The 22,609-nt window shown below is 46.7% G+C and overlaps 1 protein-coding gene across 1 annotated transcript in view; it reads right to left on the bottom strand.

Annotated features, from left to right (window-relative positions):
* LOC115321914 (trafficking kinesin-binding protein milt) overlaps window positions 1–22,609 on the bottom strand; it is a 58,650-nt gene that overhangs the window by 9,792 nt on the left and 26,249 nt on the right. Inside the window, exons 9-12 of the mRNA XM_029982203.4 lie at window positions 19,931–20,002; window positions 18,710–18,846; window positions 12,431–12,559; window positions 2,826–2,913 (exon numbers count right to left, since the gene is read on the bottom strand). Coding sequence (XP_029838063.2) covers window positions 2,826–2,913; window positions 12,431–12,559; window positions 18,710–18,846; window positions 19,931–20,002 — 426 coding nt within the window. The remainder of the gene's footprint in view (window positions 1–2,825; window positions 2,914–12,430; window positions 12,560–18,709; window positions 18,847–19,930; window positions 20,003–22,609) is intronic.

Here is a 22,609-nt window from a genome sequence, read left to right as displayed (position 1 = left end):
TGATTTTAGCTAATGAATATTTCATTTTGTTCATAACTTTTGACAAAGAAGAGATATCTGAAATCTAATTCCAGTTATGAAATCGACACAATAAACTGCATGCCTATGCAAAAATTCATTGAGATAGGCCAATAAACAAAAAAATATCTTTTGAGAACACCCTTCCTTCCTTAACTCGTTCGCTGGGAGTTATAAATGCACCATGCCGACGTCAAACGTAAGAAGAAAGCGCGGATAACAGTCGCAGAACCAAAGACAGACGCGGTAGTAAAAAGGAACTACTGATCTCTATGTCTATTTGCTGGATCGCGTTTGACCAGCTCCGCCTATGGACGGGAATGCGTCCATTTTCTTTATGAAAGTCTCATCTTTGAGGACCCGGCGAAAGTTCTACGAAAGCGCAGCACCGGGGGAAAGCAGCGCAGCTCACATCGAAAGCAGACTCCGTACCGGCATCTGCTTTCGATGCTTCTTTCAATGTGACTATCGATGCGTGCTGTGCTGCTTTTCCCCGGTGCTGCGATTTCGTGAAACTTTCACCAGGTCCTCAAAGATTGGGCGATCGTTCACGCTGGGGTTCAAAAATATATTTCGTCAAACAATTTCAATGAAGCACGAAATATCACCCACGCTATTTTGATGACAGCCTGCCACCAGAACTGCCACAACGCTGTCTGCCATGGATGGATGATAGTGGCTGCAGCAGCTTACATTGGATAGAGGTAATATAACTCTACCAAAAAGATGGCCGCCAGTGGCCGCCTTCGCGGAGCGGGCAGACGCGATCCAGCAATTGTCATTGAGATCAGTGAAAGGAACTGCAAAACAGACGACATCAGTACCACGAAAAAAAAAAGGCAAAATATCCCGACAAACCATTTTTTTAATAGATTATGGGTCTATTCAATATGTTTTATTAGTAAGGATGATAAAAAACTGCATTGGCAACTAATATCAGAAAAGCTCGCGCCGTTTTTGAGTCAAAAGATTGCCTGCTAAAGACGCCGGCTCTCGGCGCTGTGTGCTCGTTCGTTGGCGGCAGTTGGCGTCGTGACCGCTTGCGCCATCTCTTGTCTCCGGTGCGAAACGGCGCCGTATTGTTTGAAGACTGGTGGCTTCGCTGCATTTCCATAGGAGCTAAGCCTTTTTCTTTCTTTACTTTTTTTTTCAGGTAAGTTTGCTCTCTTTGCAAATTTTACAAAAAAAATGCACCATCTGTGGGCAATGCTGCACAAAGTGGTAGCACAATAGGTTAAGAAACCAAATTTTGCGGTCGATTTAAAGAGCCTGGCCGCTCCTTGAATCATTCAGTATTGTGCCCTTCTCTCCCTCTTCTTACCTCCTCGCTTCTTTTAGAAGTTTTGTAAGCGACATTTCTGTAATATTTAATTACTGCATTCGTAAGACATGTTTTTGGTTTCTTTTTAACGCAAGTGCGAGTGATGCTGCCCCTTGGCTTTTTATCCTCCCTCGTAAAACGTGGTGGCACTCGGCACATGCACCGATAATGATCGATGAGTCGGGGAATTGGACAAAGTTCTCTTTTCTAGGTGCCCGACGACCTCTCAGACTTCCAAAAGGAAATCGTAAAACGATCAGAACAACTGGGTTTGGTGTCTGTGTACCGTAGTTTCAGCTGTTACTCCGCCGGGGCAGCCTTTCACGCAGAACCAGTGCAACGTGGCCCCTTACGTCGCTTGCAAAAGTCCGCTGAACGCCCTCTTCAACCTCACACCGTTTCAAAGACATTGAGATTGCTGAAAGGGCCCTAAAAGAACATTAAACTTGAAAGTGAAGCGTCGTCTGCTCATAGCAATAGGCGGCATGCACGGAGGAGAGCGGTTGATCACGGGAGCAGGCAAAAACTACACTTCGGTTCGAGACGGGGAGGCGCAACAGAAACTCGAGTTGCAGGACCACTGAATCATTGACGTCACTAACTTCGAATTCGGCTTTGGGCAATTGTTTTTTTACTCCACAAATACTGAGTTCCCAAGTTTCGAATTTTGAGGGTAATGTCTAGGCATTGCATTCTGTCATTCCGGATAACAAAAAAAATATGATTGCAACCTGTCACGACCCTTTATAGGATACACAAATCAGGTAAGTTCCTTTAGGATGTGCAAATGTATGGACCATGCTCTTACTGGTGGTTTTCTGAGACATTTGCTGAAATTTGACTCTTAGACACGGAACATCACGACATTTTAGCACTTCCTCGTTCGGCAGGAACTGAACCCAGCCTCAGGGGGATGGTTTCGGCAGCAAGTCACCATAACAGTAAAACAGTGTGTTCATCACAATCTACCTTAGTGCTAACTTTTTCTTGCATGAGCTAACTATTTTGTGAACAAATTTTTACAGGATTTTCGTGGTTCCACCTCACCTCCTCTCCGCAATCAGTTATCCCAGTCTGAGCACTTTCTAAACTTGCGCGGTTGCACCTCTGCTTTGATCAGCATTTTGCATAGTGCATTTACTCGAGTAAATCACACGCCGTTTATGAACAAACCTGCGCGTCCCTTTCTTACAAAGCATGTGAATAGCCAATCGCTGCAACTGACTGAAGGAGCCCGGCAACTTGCGGGACCGAAGGTAACCTCCTCGCACAAAAATGTGATCCGTGCAAATTGCATCTTTCGTCAAGAATCGTTTTCTCGGCATTGTTATTCACTGTCTCTTACGTAGAAAGCAAATATGGGCTGCATTATACTCAGCAGAAAGGTAGTCGCACAGGCCTTGTTCATAACTCTGGTAACTCCAACGACAGCAACTATCAACTCCCAACAAACTGTCGGAAATTAAAGAGCTAACACCGGTCTCACCTAAGAAGGACTCCGGAGGCGTGACCACTTGGGCTGCTGTGCTCGGTGCCAGAGGCGGCACACTCTGGCCCACCGGCTGCCAGATTGTCTGAGAGGGACAAAGCACAGGATCAGCAATGAGGCCGCCCTCTCCGCTACACTGAGCAGTGCCGGAGCTTGGTAAAGCAATTTGAGTAAAACCCAATATCCTTCCAATGTCTATGAAGAAAAAACCTAAGTACCATATTTCCAGGTCTATAAGTCTCACTTCCATATAAATCGCATCCCCCCATGATGGCAGTTTTCAGAAAAAAAGTTAGTATACACAGTCTGCCCGGTGTTATCACTCGGGTATTTCGAATTACCGTATTTGCACGAATATAATGAGAGTTTTTGTTCGAAATTACGTGCTCCAAAACGCACCTCGCATTATATTCGGAATCGAGTTCAGCCACGAGGCGTGCGAGTCTGGAGAAAGCCAGAGGAGAAAGCCATCCCTCCGGCTCAATGCAAAAGATCCGGTGAGAAAAGAAGTGGGGGTGTGGAAGGGAATTTATTAGCTATTGGGTCACGTGAAGGGGCGAATAGAAAACATAAAAAAGCATTTCTATCGCTTTTGTGTTTGTACAACGCACACACGCCGCAGAAACTCAGCGCGCGCGCGCCATGCGGGCACTGGCCAATTCAAGCCAAGCCAAGCCAAGTCAAGTCAACACAAGCCAAGCTAAGACTGGCCAAGACCACCAACCGCGTTTGCCGCGTTTACACAATCGTGTAACACGAGGCATTTGTTTATGCAGAGGGACCAGAACAAGAAGTGTGATGTGTATCGGGTTCAGCAGTCTTTTTTCTGCCTGCACATTGTTTAGTTTCTGCTCCAGAGTGATCTGGTGTTTGTGTGTTGGTGCTTCTGCTTGGTGCCTTGTTTGGATCGTGGGCTGCCGAGGAGCTCGCAGGGAAGAAAAAGAAACTACCAGACAAGCAGGTGCCGTGCTGCTGCTTATCTGCGTAGTCGCCAAGTTGGATTGTAAACGGAAGGACCTGAGCAGTGAGGATGAGCGCAGTCAAAACATAAACTGATATTTCTTCTATTTCCATTGACTTTTCACATCTGCTATGCCCCTGAGTGCAAGAAACTGACGCCGCCTCGGTTCGCAGGTTATAATAGTAATAATATCTTTTTTTTCTTTTTGAGGGCATCAAAACCTGCCCTCGCGTTATATTCGTGGTCACGTTATATTCATGCAAATACGGTAGTGTTGAAATCGAACAGTCCAAACATCCCCTTGAAAATCGCATGTAATAGTATAGAAGCATTTGTTTTTTTTGTATCGAACTCCCATGGCAGGGACACTGGATATATCTGGACAAAGCTTGGCCGCCCGTCGCTTTTCGCTTTTCCTACAATTCGGCTGTGCCGCGATTGTGTCGGTGGCGAGCAAACAGCTCCTGTCGGTTGCGTGGCTGGCAGACCGCGAAGCCAGCATACACGCTCGGGCAGACGCAGCAGTGAAAGAGCAGTTGTGGGAAAGAGGAGGGACAAGGGCAACCGTCAAAAAAAAATGGGGAGTGGCAAAAGCAAGGGGAAAGGCATGTGCGCAAACACGCTCGCGGAGGGCAGGGAGTGCTTGCTGTTGGAACGGTTGCATGCACTATTTCCTGGAACACTGCTGTCCCTGGGTGACTCCTTAACCCCAAAATAAAATAAACAAAAAAAAAACATTCAGCAAGTTGATGTGTTTACAACAATGGTTGTGCACTCGCATTTGGAACGCCTTCTTTATCTTTCTTTACTTTTTGCTTTTGCAGTTATTGGTTTGCCATTTTTATTTTGCCTTTCTTTTTTTGTTGCCGGACTTCGTGAGATTTTTTTTTTGCTTGCCTAATTTGTTTCTATAAAAAGTTTTTTCGTGTTTCTGTTTTCGCGTCTTGTTTTTTTTTTTCTTTTTTTTGAATTATTTACGTGTTTTGTCACTTGTGCTGTGTAAAGGTCGCGGCCAGGCGTGCGCTTAAGGGTGGCGCTGTTCGCAGTGTCTGCCAACTACGCTCTACTGTATTTAGTGGCTCTTGGAATCTCCATTTGGTGAGCTCCCATTTTTTTCCCAACCTTCGTTATTAGCAGAGACGCACAGAAATTTCAACTGTAGCTAAAGTTAACATACTTTAGTATATCAAATTATCAATGTCCTACTATTTTACTAACCCCTTTAAATTCAATATATCCGGGTTCGACTGCGTGCTGTAGCATGTTGTACAGCCAGCGCGACGGAGCTGCTTTGGAAAGCCAGCATGGGTATTATGATCGCATCATACGTGCAAGCGAAAGCAAGTTTCAATATTCTTGTCATCCAATCAACCGAGTAATAAAACCCGCATAGCAAATTCCCGCAGTTAGGGTCCATACTTATAGAGAAAAAAAAAATGCATTTAGGTTGCACCATTGCAAAAAGACACACCGACTGAAATTTCGAAAAATATGGTACGTCAGTGCCCCATGTTGGGAACCAATATGCAACACCGAAATGATGGCAGCCAACTTTGATGGTACCCGGGCACCAACTGCCGTCGTGCGTAGCCTTTTACGTGCCCGCAGAACCTACTTGACTTTTCTCTTCGTTCCTCGTATTACATACTGCCGACAAGCGCCACGTCCCAACAAATAGTAGTGGTAATAGTAGTACGATACAATCCCAATAATTCAAACACCCTCCATTTGAACCCGCAGATAATTCGAACTAGCGTGCAGGTTCCGTCAGAGTCTGAAGTATTTTGAATGGGAGAAATTTTGCGGTAATTCCAACGCACGAAAAATGTGCAATGGCTAATTTGAACAGCGCACTGCCGTACGCGGCTACGTTAGTCGCGCTACCTATCGCCAGATGGCACCAGTGGCCGCACGACTCAAAGAGTTTAGCTGGTTTCGCCGCATCTATCCATCCATTCGTTGCGGCTCTGTGCCTCCTCCCTGCACAGCTGCACAATTTTGTGCTCGTTCCGTTTAGCCCATTTAGCCCCGATTGTCCTTTTTTCTCTTTGCTGTCCCGTTAGCATCAGAAGTCGAAGCTTCTGTGTTATGTCACAGGCAGTGCTAGGTTATGTTCTGCACTACACTGCTGTTTCATGCCGTCGTCGTTGGGCGTGAAGTTAAAGGGCACATGCAAAGAAAGAAAACATTTTTTTTAAGCAGTTTAGATGGAAAAAGGATGTCATAAAACAATATTAAAACGAAGAAAGAAAATGTTTAGAGCTATATTTACGGCGCTATACAAATTTGTAGTTGGCGCGCGCGGGCGCCGCGGAAAAGTGGCCCTTATTTATCACGTGACTGGCCCTTATTTATCACGTGGTGCTTGCGCTCTTTCGGAAGCTTCGTATGGCGTCTAAAAGTAACTTATTCATCTTTGTTTGAACTATAAGAAAAAACTAAGATTAATAGGTAACTTTCAGAGCCCAAAAGAAACTCCTGAAAAAGCGCAAGCAGACATGATAGACCTGTGCGCCGGTCAGACGACGGCGGCGGCGCCCTGAAGCAGACGAACTTGTGCGGCGGCGGTGACGGCGGCATGGAGAAACGCGTTGAAGCGGCATTCATATAATGCTCAGCGTGCGGCGGTGGGGTGACTCTGCAGCGGTAATGACGCAGCGCGGCGGCGCGGGGGCCTACCACGTGACCAGCGGCGGCTCCCGCGGGCGCCAACTACAAATTCGTATAGCGCTATAAATATATAGCTCTAAAATGTTTTTCTTCGTTGTAAAATCGTTTTATGACATCCTTTTTCCATCTAAGCTGTTTAAAAAAAATGTTTTTTTCCTTTGAATGTGTCCTTTAACACCGGTGGCTTTTAAATCAGTTTTCGTGGAACAAGTACTCGCGCTAGAAAAACAAATTTTAAAAATAGCTTGTGGTTGTTGTTTCGTTTTACGTTCTTTTACGAAGGGCACACATGGACAACCTTTCGTGCCGGAGTCAGGCTGAAGACTGACGTCTCGTTTATTAAATCTAAAACGAAATAAAAGAAAGGCGCCTCTGGTACGGGGCGCTCAGGTTACGCGCGAAGCGGACGAACGGATGTTTAGATCTCGGGCTGCGCGCGAACGGTTCTTCTCGGTCGCCTTGGACTTTGGAGCTCGCTAGCGTCGGCGCGTCGGCGACCTCCATAACATCCCTCTTTCTAAGGGAGCTTCGAAGAAGTGCTGAAACGGTCTGGCTCTTTTAGACATCAGCCGTGCCGAGAATGTTTGTGGGAGGTGTCGGCACACATTTCTTCGGGCCTCGTGGTTGTTTCGGGGAACTCTTCGATGCCTTGTTTATCTTGTTGATCGGGGAAAGGAATTAAATGCGTGTGATTTCTTCGGATCTCTTGACCCTCGGACGTTATCCAGTAAGATCGTGGTGTATGGGCCTTGTTCTGAACAACTCCGGTTCGCTTGAGGTCAATGACCCAAACTCGCTGTCCAGAGCCAAGTGGATCGAGTTGACGCACTCCGTGTCGCCGGTCGAAGTATTGCTTTTGTCGGTTCCTGTTTTCTTGCTCATAGCGACGCAGTTCTTTTTGGTCGGGTAACTTTGGTTCCAGGAGCTGAGTAGTGATCGGTACGGTTGTACGCATCCTTCTCCCCATGAGAAGTTCTGTCGGACTGTATCCGTTGGGCAGAGGCGTTGAACGGTAGATCATGAGTGTCTCGTACAGATCTTCTGTTTTGCTGAGTGATCTCTTTATGATCTTCACCGCAGCCTCCGCCATCCCATTGCTCTGCGCGTAGCGAGGGCTTGATGTGATGTGCTTAAATCCGTAGGTTTGTGAGAACTTGGTGAATGCTGAACCTGTGGTTCCCGCAAACTGAGGACCATTATCAGACACCACTACTTCTGGGGTGCCATGCCTCGCAAATATCGATTTGCAGTGCATTATTACGCACGCTGCTGTGAGGTTTTCCAGTCGGGCGATTTCGGGGTAGCGAGAGTAGTAGTCGACGACGACCAGCCACCATTTCCCGTGAATGAAGAAGAGGTCCATCGCCACTCTCTCCCACGGTCGACTAGGAAACTCTGACGGGATGAGGGGGAGCTTTCGGTTCTGGCCAGTTTTAATGCATTTTTCGCAGTTCTTGACCAGGCGCTCGATATGATCGTTTATCCTCGGCCACCATACCGATACATTTGCCCGTGCTTTGCATTTGCCTATGCCCATGTGTCCTTCATGAAGTTGTTGCAGGATATGTGGACGGCAGGATTCTGGTACCACTATTCTAGAACCATTCATGAGAAGGCTGTTTTGCACGGCAATGTGATGACGGTACTCGTAGTACTCTTTGAGGTCTGTTCCGAGATCTCGACGATTTGGCCAACCTTTGTGGCTGTAGCTGGCGAGTCTTTGGCAAACATGGTCTTTGTTTTGTTCTGCCGTTATCCATTGGAGACTCGTTTGCGTTGCTGGTAGGGACGTCTCTATGTGTCGAATGAAGCAATCGATTTCTTCTTGCATCTCTCTGTCTTGCCGCTGTGGCAGAGGGCTTCTTGACAACGAGTCAGCTGCTTGGAGTTCCTTTCCCGGAACGTGGACAGCTTCGAATGAGTAGCGCATTAAATGCATGCGCAGTCTCTGAAGCCGTGGGGTTAGGTCGTCCAATGACTTTGATCCGAACAGAGAAATGAGTGGTTTGTGGTCGGTTTCCAGTACAAAGTGCGTTCCCACGATGTAATCTCGGAATTTTTCGCATGCCCACGTGAGTGCCAAACCTTCTTTTTCGATTTGGGCGTACCTCTTCTCTGTTTCGGTGAGTGTTCTGGACGCATAGGCGATGACGCGATATGATCCATCCTCCTGCTCTTGACGCAGCACTGCTCCCAGGCCGTAGGATGACGCATCTGCCGATACAATCGATCGCTTGTTGGCGTCGTAAATTCCGAGAACGGGGCAGGTTGAGAGGATTTCCTTCCATTTGGTGAAGGCTTTCTGCTGAGGATGATCCCACGCGAAGTCCACTTTGGAACTGAGCAGTGACGATAGTGGATGCAGTAGGTCAGACAGGTGTGGCACGAATCGTCCTAGGTATGTCGCCATACCCATGATGCGCATGACTTCTTGCTTTGAAGTCGGTATGGGCATCTGTTTCACTGCGTTGACGATTGTCTCGTCTGGACGGACACCATCGCTGTCTACTTGATGACCTAGGAACTTGACACTTGTCACTCGAAAGACGCATTTATCCTCGTTGAGCGTGAGTCCTGCTGATGAGAGTCTCTTGAGGACTTCTCGCAGACGTTGCTCGTGCTGCTCGGACGATGACGCCCATATCAAGATATCGTCCATGTGGCAAAGTACTCCTTCCATTCCTTGGAGGAGTTGTGTGATACGTCTCTGGAAGTGTTCCGGTGCTGACGTGATTCCGAATGGTAGGCGATTAAAACAATATCTTCCAAACGGAGTGATGAATGTCGTCAGGAGTCGTGACTTCTCGTCTAAAGGGATCTGCCAGAACCCAGAATTCGCGTCCAGCTTTGAGAAGATCTTGGCTCCCGCTAGCCTTCCCAGCGTGTGCTCCACTGATGGGATAGGGTGATATTCGCGCTGAATGTGTTTGTTCAGTTGTGTGAGATCAACACAAATGCGAATTTTGCCAGAAGGTTTGGGGACGATGACCATCGGCGCGCACCATTCAGTAGGTTCTTCTACTGGAAATATGACACCTTGCGACTGCATGTTTTCTAGCTCTTTCTGCGTTTCTCGATACAGCGAAAGCGGTACTCTTCTCGGTGATGCGATAGCAAACGGCGTCGCGTTAGGTTTCAGCTTGAGAACGTGAGCACCTTCGAGAGATCCTTGAAACAGGTGAGAGAACTCTTTCTTCGGTTCGCAAGCTTTGTTCGCACTCATGCAGATTTGAGGGCAAAGCCGAAATTTTTCGATAGCTGGCTTACCCAAGAGGTTTGCGAAGTCCTTTCACGATGTAAACTTCTTCGAGTGCTTGTTGCCCACGGCAGTTGAGCTTCATCCAAGCTGATCCCATGACTTTAAGGGGTCGTCCGTCTGGACCATGAAGTCGGCGTTGGGGCTCGGAGAGCTTGTGGCACTTTGCGAAGACCTTTTGAAAGATGGCAGCTGGTAACACCGTTTCGTCTGCTCCAGTGTCTAATCGGAAAACAACAGGAGTTTCGTCGACGAATATCTCGATGTCCCATTTTGCTGTTTGAGGAGAAGCTGCAGCTCCTACGAATCCTTGTTCGTGTACGAGGGAGTTCACGGTAGTTGAAGATTTGCAGACTGTTGCAAAATGTCCCTTTTTCTTACACCTGTTGCAGCCTGCGTTCTTCGCCGGACACAAACTCCTCGGGTGAGCTTCTCGACCACACCAACGGCACGGTTTGCCTTTTGGTTTGGGTGTCGCGGTCTTCTTAGTAGGAGTTCGAACATTTGAACGTTCAATTCCTCGCTGAGCAGGTCCTGCTGCTGTCCCAGTTTTGGCTGCTATACGGTCAACGTTGGCATCCTTTTCTTTTGTCGGTCGGAGTTCCACTTGTTGCTTCTTAATCACTTCCGATTGTCGCGCAGCAGCGATGGCCTTCTGGAGGTCCAGATCAGGATCCAGTTGAAGTTTTTCTGAGGTCCTGCTGTCCCGAAGACCAACAATCAGCCTGTCGCGGATCAATTCTTCCTTCAGTGGTCCATAGTTGCACGTAGTGGCTAATCCATGGAGAGCAGTGACGTACTCCTCGACGGTTTCCGTCTCCAGTTGCGATCTTGTGTTGAACATGGCTCTCTCATACACCACGTTTCGACGAGGAATGAAGTAACGTTCGAAGTTCTCCATCACCTTCTGGAAATCTTGGGCCTCGGTGTCGGACAGCTTGAAGGTCTGTAAGACGTCTTCCGCTTGTGGTCCCATGATGTAAATGAGAGCGTCGACTTGGTGTGATGATGGTTGAGATGCCAGTCCTGATGCACTGTGGAAGCGCTTGAATCTCTTCTTCCACGCCGGCCATTCGTTAGGTGTTGTAAAACTGAAGGCTTCGGGTGGCGAGATGCGAAAAGTTGCCATTACCGTTTGTTCGGTAGCACCGTTGTCGGCAGAAGTTGAGGGATTGTTCATTGTTCCTTCGTTTGTAGTCGATCCTGCGCTTTACTAATTATTAGCAGACTCGCGGAGCGATCCCACTTCTGACACCATGTTTTGTTTTACGTTCTTTTACGAAGGGCACACATGGACAACCTTTCGTGCCGGAGTCAGGCTGAAGACTGACGTCTCGTTTATTAAATCTAAAACGAAATAAAAGAAAAGCGCCTCTGGTACGGGGCGCTCAGGTTACGCGCGAAGCGGACGAACGGATGTTTAGATCTCGGGCTGCGCGCGAACGGTTCTTCTCGGTCGCCTTGGACTTTGGAGCTCGCTATCGTCGGCGCGTCGGCGACCTCCATAACAGTTGTCGCCTTCGTTACCCTGTTAGCTAAAAGGTTCCCCGGATCAAGTCATGGCGACAACTACAAACTGTTTCTGCTGGGAAGGGGCGAAAACTTCGGTACGGCCTAGGTACAACCAGGCACTCCATGTCATGTGCCTCGCTACCGCTGCACTCGCGCACAGATCCTGACGATCCCTGCTTTCCAAGACAATATCCAGAAAGAGATTACACATATTTTTGGCTAACAAAAGATGTCAGTTATGACCATTCCTTCCCTCCTCGCTCTTTTTATACGCCCCTATCTACTAGGTACAACGTCATGTCAGTAAACATGCGAGTAGTGGACCCACAACAAGCGTTTTGTCGGACGAGAAGCACATTCCAAAAACAAACGGCGATTTAGAATATAGCGTTGTGTCAGGCGCCGTGTTCAAATAAATCATAAAGCTAAAAAAATTCAAAAGAGGGGCGCTGCAGCGGCCCCCTTTTGATGGCGATCTGGGCGACCGCCGAGGTCGCCCACCCTTAGGTCTTGCCCAGATTCCCAGGCTTATCTGGCGCCAAGTGTGGCCCACTGTCTTTGACTTTCACTAGTCTGAACTGCATGTGATTCATACTGTCGGAGCGTTCCCGTTAAATTTGAATTAACAAGCTTTTATGAGAAAAAAGGAGCATGTTTTTTGCATCTCAAAAATAAATTCTGCATTGCTGAAAGCCTTAAGTCCAACAGAATAGCACAACTGGTTGGAAGCAGGTGCCAAAGTTTCAGAACTTAGTGTTATTCGATTGAAAGCTTATAAAGCAATTTTCCCAAACTTTCAATAAGAAAATAAGGTCTATTATCTCCAAAAGTCACTTGTAACTTTCTGATTGGGTAACGTAGGCCCTGAAACTTTGTCGTCTTATCCCAACTGCTGGCACTATTATGCGGCAGAGATTAGACTTTTAGCAATACAGGGTTTATTTTTGCGACATGAAGAGAGACTTAAAATCTTGAACACACAACCCCTTGTTAACACCTCTTCCAAAATCCTTCATCAAACCTGTGGTACAGCACGCACTGCCGCGTTCGACACCGTCACATGCTGTAAGAAAAGGAACTTGCAAAGCTCCACAACACCCCTCGGTGGCATGCAGATGCCACATTAAGAATAGCAAGTATGAAAACAACTTGCAAAGCCACCAGAGTGCTTCAAAGAGACCCCCCTTCCTTCCTTGTGCTCACCTGTTTGGTCTGTAATCTGCCTGGGTGCAGCAAGGGTGGTCTTGAGCCTTACACCGGGACCCTCCTGACAAAATAGGTCCCCCAGGCCGGGGGTGGCCAGCCTCTGCCATGCCTGCAGCGTCTCCGAGCCTACAGTGCCACAAGGAAGGGGACTAAGTGTCAGGCCACAGCTAGCCCTTGCTCAGCATCGCCAACGATGCACGAGGCATTCCGCTGGCAAACGTGCATAGAGCGGTTCTGAACGAATCTCTTTTAGTGACTTTGTTACACGACTGAACTGGAGGGAATGAAGTGGAGCATTTTCCGACTGCTCCAGATCTACCAACGCATCTCGAGCAGGTCAGTCTCTCCGACTACTCCGCTCTAAATGTTATATGGAACAAGAAAACCGCATCCAACTTCACGGTACTCGGCCCCAACTCCTCTTACTGCGTAAACTTGCCTAATGCAGCTAGCATAAGCTCCCTGGCTTACGACGTGCCTTTTTTGTACAGATTAAGGACTGTGTAGGAAACGCTGATTCCCAAACTATCTTCTTTCGCTCTTTGCTACGTTACTGCTTCAGGTAAGAAATAATGGAAACATTACCGTACAATTGGGCCAAAGCGTTTAGCTCATTGAACTTGGTCGGTGGAAGATGAGGCATATAGCGGACCACACGTTGTACAGTCAACCAAGAGGTAGGATACTGACAACTGTGGAAATTGACTTCGAAATCTCCTCTGGAGTAAGGTACGCTAGAAGGCATCCATATCTGTTACAGTAAACTTGCATTAATTTTTTCTCCCGCAGACCTAGGTCTTTGGAACCGAAAAATTTCTAAAAGTTCATTCTTTTGAAAATGGCGATATTGACCTCTACAGCTGTCGTTCTTTTAAATGAATGGATGAATATTTAAGCTATAAATCCATTTATAATGTTTATGCAGGCTGAATGTGTATTAAAGTTGACTCTAAAACACAGTTTTTACAAAACACAATTTTTGGACTCGTTACAATTTGCAGGAGGGGTATCTCAGCTTCTAGGGCAGATAGAAATATAGCCCCTGAACCATGTAGCTAAACATGTGAAGCATACAATGTTGAGAGCAGATTTTTAAATATAGGTTTAAGAAATATTTTAAGTTATCCTTTGTTTCATTACTTAGTAGCTGAGCACTGAACTTCAATGTGTGCTAAAATCAATAATAATGGGTTAATCTTAAAAGTACTTCCAACATTGTATTTTCTACACTTTGTATTATCTAGCCATGTGTTGAAGAAGATATTTTGTTGAGCAGTTTTTTCCCTATTTTTTCTCCAAACAAAGGCAGGCAAATTTGAATTATTTTGAGGACAATTCTACTGACTCAGAAAATGACCAGATATTTTAAATCAGCACAAAAAGCTAAAGAAGCTTGTGCAGTTTTATTGGGTTTGATCATTAAATCAGAAAAAAAGCTCCAAGACCAGTGTTCCTTTTAAAGGGGCATTGCAACGATTTTTCTGACTTTGCCCAATTAACTGCAGGAATTAATCTGTGTTACCATTGAACGAAGAATGAAAAATTATGTTTTCTTGCGTGCGCTAGTTTTTATTTTAAAAAACAAAACAAATCAAAGGTCAAAGTGCCCCTCAACTCCCACACGGTCTTTTCAACGACACCTCTGGGGGACTACCTGGTTTTCCGTTGGGTTCTCTCTTCAGAGACTCCAGCTGCTCCCTCCATAACTGTCGACCTTTCAAGAATTAGCTTTGCCAAAGGTCGCGGCGAGTGATTGAGGCATAAGACAGTTCCCCTTGGGGCTGACAGCGAGTGTAGCAGCAGAGGGGGACAGGTTTTGTTCACTTCTGCGTGTCCCACAGACACGTGTATCCGTAGTTTCCGCAACTGCTACACGTGGCTGCAGATCGATAACTAATTTGTTTTTTCCTTCGCAATTACACGACAGAATAGCGATTTTCGAGGGCAAAGTGGCACGCTTTTTGTCGCTCGTGCCTAGAAAAGCAACATAAAAAATACAAACTGCTAATTCTTTTAACATTAAAATCATTGCACTACCCCTTTAATTTGATTTTTGCTTTAATTCGATAGTGCTCAAAAGTACCGGAGGTACCAATACATTTGAATAAAGGAAGAAATTCAATAATTTGAATGCTCAAGAACTTTGCATTGTTTAACTCGACCCAAGCGGAAACATGCGAACATGCAGCTGTACAGCGGCGGCGAAAGAAGCCGGCACGCGATAAGCACCGCGAGACTACAGATTTGTTTGTTTACTTTCGTCAGGCACCGATAGCAGTGGGCTTTCTTTTTTCTCTTTCGCGAGACTTTTCTCATTTTTTGCGCTGCACAACTGCAGCAGAGCATGCTTGCCTTGTTCATTGTCGGTGGCAAGGCGTGAAATTAGTGAGAGTATGGATTACCGCATGCTGCTCTGCTCGGTTAGGCACTGCTTTGCATGGAAATGCCATCGACCTTTGCAAGGACATTTGTGGATGTTGTAGAGTAAGCGCAAAGGCTGCGCAAGTGCGTGTGGGCAGCAGGTACCTATGTGCGTTTATGACTGGATTAGCCAAGAGCTGCAGCTCTGCCATATCCTCAAGCTAAAGCAGCGGTTCTCAAACGTTTGGCCACCACAGACCCCTGACCAACTGAAAAGCCGTTTGGAAACCGCCAATGCATTCTGCATCGGAGGTCTTGCACGGTGCTTTTGGTCTAAAGCACTTCATTTTTTTTTTTTTTTTTTGCACATTTTTATGTACGTTTTTAAGGACCCTTGGGGTTCCGCAGACTACAGTTTGAGAACCGCCAAGCTGAAGTGCCTAGCGGCATCGACTGCGTATGGCGTCACGTGGGAAGTACAGCTCACTGTCCGTCGGTATAAAGACAGCCATCTTTCGGGATGTTGCCAAGGTTGATCTATCAAAAAAGGATATTGCCGAAACTGCCGACACCAGTGCCACTGACTTGGCGCTGTCTTCCACCAAAAACTGGTGGAAGACAGCCTAGGGAACGCGGACAATGGCGTCGAGGTCTGCGGAGGACGAGGAGGAGGAGGAGGAGGCTGTCAAAAGCATCCCAACCGAGCGGCTGAGCGTGGCTGAAAGCATGTTCAAACATATCTACAACCTCCGGAATGTGCGGTTCAATGCACGTTTCGGGCGTAAGCGGCAACAAAGTATCTCTGGCTACTTCCAATAAAAGTGAGTCCGGCTTGGGCCCTTTTCCTACCTGCTTTTTCTTTTTCTAATTCAATCTTAAGGTAATTTTATCTAAATTTTAAAGGGGTGCTAAAACAAAATTCTAATGCCTTTTTTAGTGTCTAAATGTCCAACTATGTTGTGGCAACGCCCCAAAAACACAAATTTTTCGTTCGGAAAGACATTACAACTTTGTTTAAAATGAATCAAACGATTACCAAATTTCGCCTGCTGCACATTCCCAACACCACTTGGAACGTCATTACATCGACTTTCCGTGGAAATACGGCGCCAAGCTCGGAGCGCGCATAGGCTGTCAAACACAAACGTAAACATTTTGGCAGAGCTCCACCTGGTTAGATAAGCAATAAGAAAGGGGCACGTAGTAGACCCTCACTAATTTCTTCATTCTGTCCAACGTTTCGAAGCCGGCTCGGCTGCTTGTTTACGGGAGACTGCATGTGGGCCCAAAGGTCGCAATCTGTCGCTATCTTCTCCTTTCTGTCGGTGCAGTTTTCTTCTTCAGTCTTTTTTGCGTGGCGCATCGTAGCCCGTGTACTATATAGCTTGCTTTGCAGCGTTCCGGTGGGTCAATTCAGGTTGTTGTTCATATTCTTTATACGCCAAGATTCTAACAAGAGCTGTTTCCCCCATACCTCGGAAAATCCCATGTTCTTTCTTTCGTTTGCCAACTTCTTTTTGCATTTCTTTTCTTTTCTGAAAATATATTTTAATTTTTGATTTTTCAAATTGGTCGGTTGGCCTGTTCTCTCTCTTTGCCCGGCAGCCGTGAAAATTTGGTGTATGAGACGCCGAAGCGCCGTCCAAAGTTCCCACCTTGTTGGCGACTATAAAAGAAAACTTGCCAAGCAGTTAATCTCCCTTGCTAGCACCCCACATTGCCCTCTCGCATTAAAATAAATGTTACCTCAACTTGGAGACAACGAACCATTCATTTTTCATTGGCTAGACAGTGCTCGGATTAAACTCTCAAGGTTTTAGAGCCTGGAATAAATAGGTGTCTGTTTTTGCTTTTTTAGTGCTAGATTAAAAACAAGAACAAAGAAGCACCAATGGTGCTCAACTGTATCATTCCTTCTCAGTCACATTTTTCTCCCAGGAAAAGGCGGTTTTGAGTAAACAATGTCAGCCCCTGGTAAAAAGAACCCTGGTTATAAAATGACTCTTCCAAACGCACAGAGACAATTAATAAGAAATTTACAGCGTACAGTCGGGGACAAAAGTCTCCAGGACGTGCGAGCTGCGGATGAAACGCATCGCTCTGCCATCTGCCGGCGGGTCGCCTGGTTTCGAGATCACACAAAAGCGCATGCGCGTCCTACTCTGCCTGCAAACATGTCTGTTTTCCCGCTCTTCTGCGGCACAGTGACTAACTCGGAATCGGGCGCGTGGTACTGCCTCGGAGATAGCGCTGGCGGCTGACGAGCGTCAGACGAGCGTCTGCTACACATTCCGAAACTCGAGATACCGCCTGGGACATTTCGCCGCATTTCGCCGTGTCAGCGCACCTTGCTTTATAACCAGTTGAGCTTATCGCTCAGTTGAGATGCCGTGACTTCTTGCTTGATATGTGCCATGTCAGTAAGCGCTATCTCCGAGGCGCTACCACGCGCCCGATTCCGAGTTAGGCGCCGCGCCGCAGAAGAGCGGGAAAGCGCACATGTTGGCAGGCATAGTAGGACGCGCATGCGCCTTTCTGTGATCTCGAAACCAGGCGACCCACCGGCAGATGGCAGAGCAATGCGTTTCAGTCGCAGCTCGCGTGTCCTGGAGACTTTTGTCCCCGACTGTACATAGTGTGATTTTAAGAACATGCATCATGCAGTTTACCAGAGCCAGCTACTGTTTCATGACTCCCACCATCCTCCCAATCTTGAAAAACCAAAGTAGGATCATTATTCTGGTAAATAGCATGGTGCTGTTCTTAGCAGGGCCAACATAATTACATTTTTAGATTCGCTCGCTTCTCCATAGTTTCAGTGACTATTCTACCTCTTTGGCTAATTTGAAAAGAAAAGTGTCCCGAATAAAAAAATGAAAAATGTTTACAAATTTTTAATGCGAAACTAGAGCGCAGCTCTTGGGGAGGGAGGGACAGTACAGAGAGGAGGATATGCCCCTCCTCCTCCTCATCCCTCCTCCTTCTCCTCTCTTCCTCCCACTGAATTTGTTCATGGGTGACATGACACAAAGTCATGTGACGTTATTTTCCCTGCTAAATGTAGCGGGGAAACTGAATTGGTGTTAAGGTTATGTGACGTCAATTCCCCACTAAATTTAGCAGGTTAAGTTTCCCTGCTAAATTTAGCGGGGAAATCGACGTCACGTGACCTCAACACTAATTCAGTTTCCCCGCTAAATTTAGCAAGGCGGTTATGCCGACGGCAATGGCACTGCCGCGAAAAGCGGCGTCGCCGTAATATGAACATAATATAATAAAATATGAATCGCAATTCTGTGCCACGATGAATGACAACCTTCGGAGAGCTAAAAAAAATGTGGTACAAATTTCTAGTCTCCACCGATATTTGTAGGTATCTCTAAACTTGGCAATGAAAATGCCGACGCAACAAAAGAAGGGATTTGTTTTTCTACACTCGCTTTGGCAATGTTTACGAAAGTCCGTTCCCGTAACAATTACGCTCCCACATTTCTTGGGCTTTTTTGGGTTGACCAAAACTGTCCCATAACTGCGACACTAGGAAGCCGCACAGCTACTATGCCTGGAATGCATTTACGAAAGGTGTCGCACTCGCGTTGCGCCGCTGCCTGCCGCAATCTCCCCGGTCGTGTGGCGGCAAAAGCAGAAGCAGCAAACGTCCGTCCCGCCGTAGGTCACGCTCCGGCCCGAAGGTCCGCCAAAACTTCGGCGGCCACGAGTTGGCACCTCAACGACGGCGACGATTGCATTCGTTCGTCTTTTTCGCCGGAATGCCTATGGGCAGCCACCAGGATGGCGACGTTCGATAGCACGACGTGCCGGCTCCCGCTACGTCTTTGTTTCCGGACCGCTTTCGACGGGAAACACGCCAGTCAAGGACGCCTCCTAGGTGGCGCACGTGCGGCCCTCCCTCACCTTCAATGGGCTTCACAACCTGCAGTCTGTCCGACAGGCGGAAGCCGGTCCCGGGGGTCCAGGGAGTTGTTGCGAGGTGCCGGCCGTGCCGCTGCTGCCGCTGCTTCAGGGGGCTCAGTCCCAGACTGCTCAGGGATCTGCACAGAGACGGCCGTCGAACGCCACTCTCCCTCCCCCGTTCCGGCAACAACCCGTAAAATGCGCGCTCCATTTCGCCGTGACTGCGGGAAAAACTTGATCCGCGAGAGGTCGGTTCGTTCGTGCAGCGCGGCGGTCGTTGCCGCGCTACACATACCATTGGGTAGGCATCGTTACTTTTCGTTTGCTCGCTTCTTTCCACGCGACAGCACAACACATGCACACTTACGGCCAATCTGCGCAGGAGCCGTCTCCGTGGTTTCAGTTTCGCTTGTTACCTCTTTTAAATCTAGGCTCTCTAATACAGGATAGATGGACGGAGGAATGGATGCATAGCGGCTGTTTGACGGTGACTGACGCCACCTAACCACCATGAAGTTTCTTCCTTCATATTATATTGGTTGAGCCTGTTTGCTCAGATTTAACCCCTATCTGTTCATTTATATAAAATAAAATCCCGAATGCCCCTTTTCGCCCTTAAAATTGAGACCAAACATCACAAAAGGCCCCTCTTCCGAGATACAGATATACAAAAAAAACGACACATTGCGGTGTTAGGTCGTGCTTTTAACAAGAAAAGAAAGGCATGTGTAGCTGTAACTTTGGGTTTTTTGTCACGCTTAGGGTAGATAGATTATGTTTGCGCCATCAAATTGGATGTTTAGTGCCCCACGCCCATCAGCAGCTGAGTTTTCTTTTTCGTCTTTTTTTTTTACCAATATGTTTACACATTTGAGCTTTCGTTCCGTATGAGATGCATATTTTGCACCAGGTGCATATATAATATATAATATAATATTCTCATTCCCAGCACACTTTCAAAACTTCCTACAAATAAAATCATTATTCAATATTCAACTTTTTTTTTTCTTAATTCGATTCGGTATTCGATTTGATAAGCACTATTTGGTATCCGCACACCCCTACCTAAAATAAATTAATGAAGCACTTGTCCTGTCTGTTTTCTTGACTTTGTCCCAGCTATTTTGCACCTTTTTATCTATGTAGAAATTACTTAACAGTTTCTGGTCCCAGCAAGAGAGTGGAGGCAGAGCAGTGGAGAGGAAAGAGAGAGGCACTCACGAGTACTGGCTGTCGTCGTTTCCGTCCGATTCCTCCGACTCTTCCGACCAAATGCTTGTCCCGCAGTTGGCCCTAGGGAGACAAGAACCAGCGAGTGCCACCTGCCTTACTCCACAAGCCACCATTTCGAAGACGCCAAACCACGTCCGCCCGTTACTGGGTTTCGTCAGAGCCAGCAGGCATAACTTCAGCACATTTTGGATGTTGGTGATTTGCATGTTTTCCGGCGGCAACAGAGACACGTCACCAGCATCGTCCAAAAGGAAAGAAAATGGCTTTTTGAGAGCGCCCACATTGCGGCAGTTAGCTCCAGTGAGAACGCAGCTTTCAGGGTTCATACAGATTTTGAAGGAAGAAATTCAAAGATAGAGAATTTCATGGCCTTGTTGGAGTATTTTTAAGGATCTAACTCAATGCTGCGTGTAACTGTTTTTAATAAAACACTGTAGCCAAAAGATTGCTGATATAACTTTTATTGCACTAAGCAAAAAAAAACATTGATCTTGCAAAATTGATTGCATTGCACAAAGCAAAACCGCTTGTGGTAACTTCAGGGGACCTTCTGCACCTTTTCCTGTATTTGCTGGCTGATGCTAAGTAGCCCCTCGGTTTTGCAGTTTTTCTCAGGCTATTTGATTTGACAATGTATGTGAGGCTTATGCTTTTTCAGTGCAGGCATCTGCAGAAGCTGTAAGATCAGCTATCGCTGCATCAAGTTTCCTTTCCCTTGTTTTCGTAGTGTCAATCTCTTCATTTTGCCTGCTTCGCATCTTCACACTGCTTCTTCATTTCTACTTCCAAATGGTTCTTCAACGCCGAGTTACTTATTCGACGGTTTTACAGCAAAGATTGCATCTTGCACTACGCTGATTTGTTGTATCTGGCATCACCCAGTCCTTATATTCATCACTGTAGAGCCACGCACCTTGAAACTCCCTCTCACCGGATATTTTCTTACTTACGCTCGCATTATTGTACAGAAAGCGCACCAATAATCGTAAAACAATCAATCATAAAGCACAATGCCAATGGCGAAAGCTAGCAGAAACAATGCGCAGAAGCATTCATGGATCAGGTTGGACTGGATCTGCTCCAATGTGGCCAACCATCAAACAAACGTCGGCTAAATTTATACAAATTGTGATAACTTAAACCGAAATGAAAAAAATTTAAATGATTTACAAAAATATAAAAAAATTTACCCGCATTCGTTATTATATATAGCCATACACGGATTTTCAAGGTCTAGCAAAAAATCTAGGGCTTTCAAGGACCCTGCAAACCAAACTTTCAAGTTCAAGGGTTTTCAGGGTCTAGCAAAAAAAAGTTTGGGTTTTCAAGGGCCTTGAAGACCCTATTTTCAAATTCAAGAATTTCGAGGCTTTCAAGGACCTGTGCACACCCTGAACAGTGCATTAAAACAGCAGACTAGTATCGCTTGACAAAGCCTCTTACCCCATCAGTAGCAAAGGAAAATATCACACAAAGTGGTAGGTTATGCAATTAGTTTCAACAAAGGTGGTGACAAACAGGCAAAATGCCCATACCAAACACTGGAAAAAAAAAAAAGTTTCATTTACCCAAGCAGGGTCTTGTAAGTTGGTGATATACAGCTTGAACTACAGAAATAGAGTGCATATCTTTCCTGATCATACTTACGACGCCTGTGCCACATCTTTGCATGCGGCTTAGAAGACTCGGAAGTGAAACATTCAGCATTTGGAGGCCACAGCGCATTCCTAAGTGAGGCATTGACCGAATGTCAACGCAACAGCTTGGATTTGTGGACACTTTATAATCCACGTCGGTCATAGATAAAAAGATTGCACATTTCTTTCACTATCGGGCAAAGGCGGTGGTAACATAAATGTGACGCGGCATCGAGATAGATGCAATCGCAGCACCGCCGTTTCCGGCGCCGTGGCTACTCCACCACCATAACTCTAGGAGTGAGGCACAACAGAATGGAGAAAATAAAAGACTCGCGCTGCGCTGCAACTTACTTGTGAACGGCCCTATCCAGAAAGCGCACCAAAATGAAAAAAAGAAAGAAAGGAGAGCATGCGTTTAGCGGGAAGGGCGAAAGCTCGGAAAGCGCGTCGCGGGTGTCTCTACGTTTGACCGCGTGACATGACCCATAGCTGTAGCTCGAACCTACCCGGCAAGGCACGTGGCTGGCACTCGTGTTCAATCAGCGGGGAGACGAACACTGCGCAAGCACTCATCTGGCACTTGCGTTTCCCGGATCCGCCTCGGGAGCGAGAACCCGAAACGGTTAAGGCCCGTGCACACTCTTGCAACCGAGTACAACCGAGAGAGACGAGACCCGTTGAAACGTTTTAAAATTTCTTAGGCCCAGGGAACACATTGGCACTCTGGCGCCATCTATGCGGTGACCATGGAACTGCATTTCACATGAGCAGAGGTTTTGCGGGATTTCCGAGGTCAAATATGCGTAATACCCATAAGAAAGGCTCATTTATAACGTTGACAAAAGTTTTTCGAGTCAAGAAAGAAAGGATAACGCGCGAGAGAAATAGAAAATATGCTGGACCGCCAAGTTTACACTGCTACCCAACAGATGGCGCCGGTGTGTCCTCTCGTTGTAAGAGGTTTCAAGGCACACAGTTCTAAGAGGTCGCAAGAGTCTCAACAGGCCTTTAGGGGCATAACACGTCC

Source organism: Ixodes scapularis, unplaced genomic scaffold (assembly GCF_016920785.2).
Source record: "Ixodes scapularis isolate PalLabHiFi unplaced genomic scaffold, ASM1692078v2 PGA_scaffold2__306_contigs__length_199485367, whole genome shotgun sequence".
Classification (NCBI taxonomy): Eukaryota; Metazoa; Arthropoda; class Arachnida; order Ixodida; family Ixodidae; genus Ixodes; species Ixodes scapularis.
The sequence above is the reverse complement of the archived record's forward strand: the minus strand, read 5'-3'. Positions and strand labels throughout refer to the sequence as shown.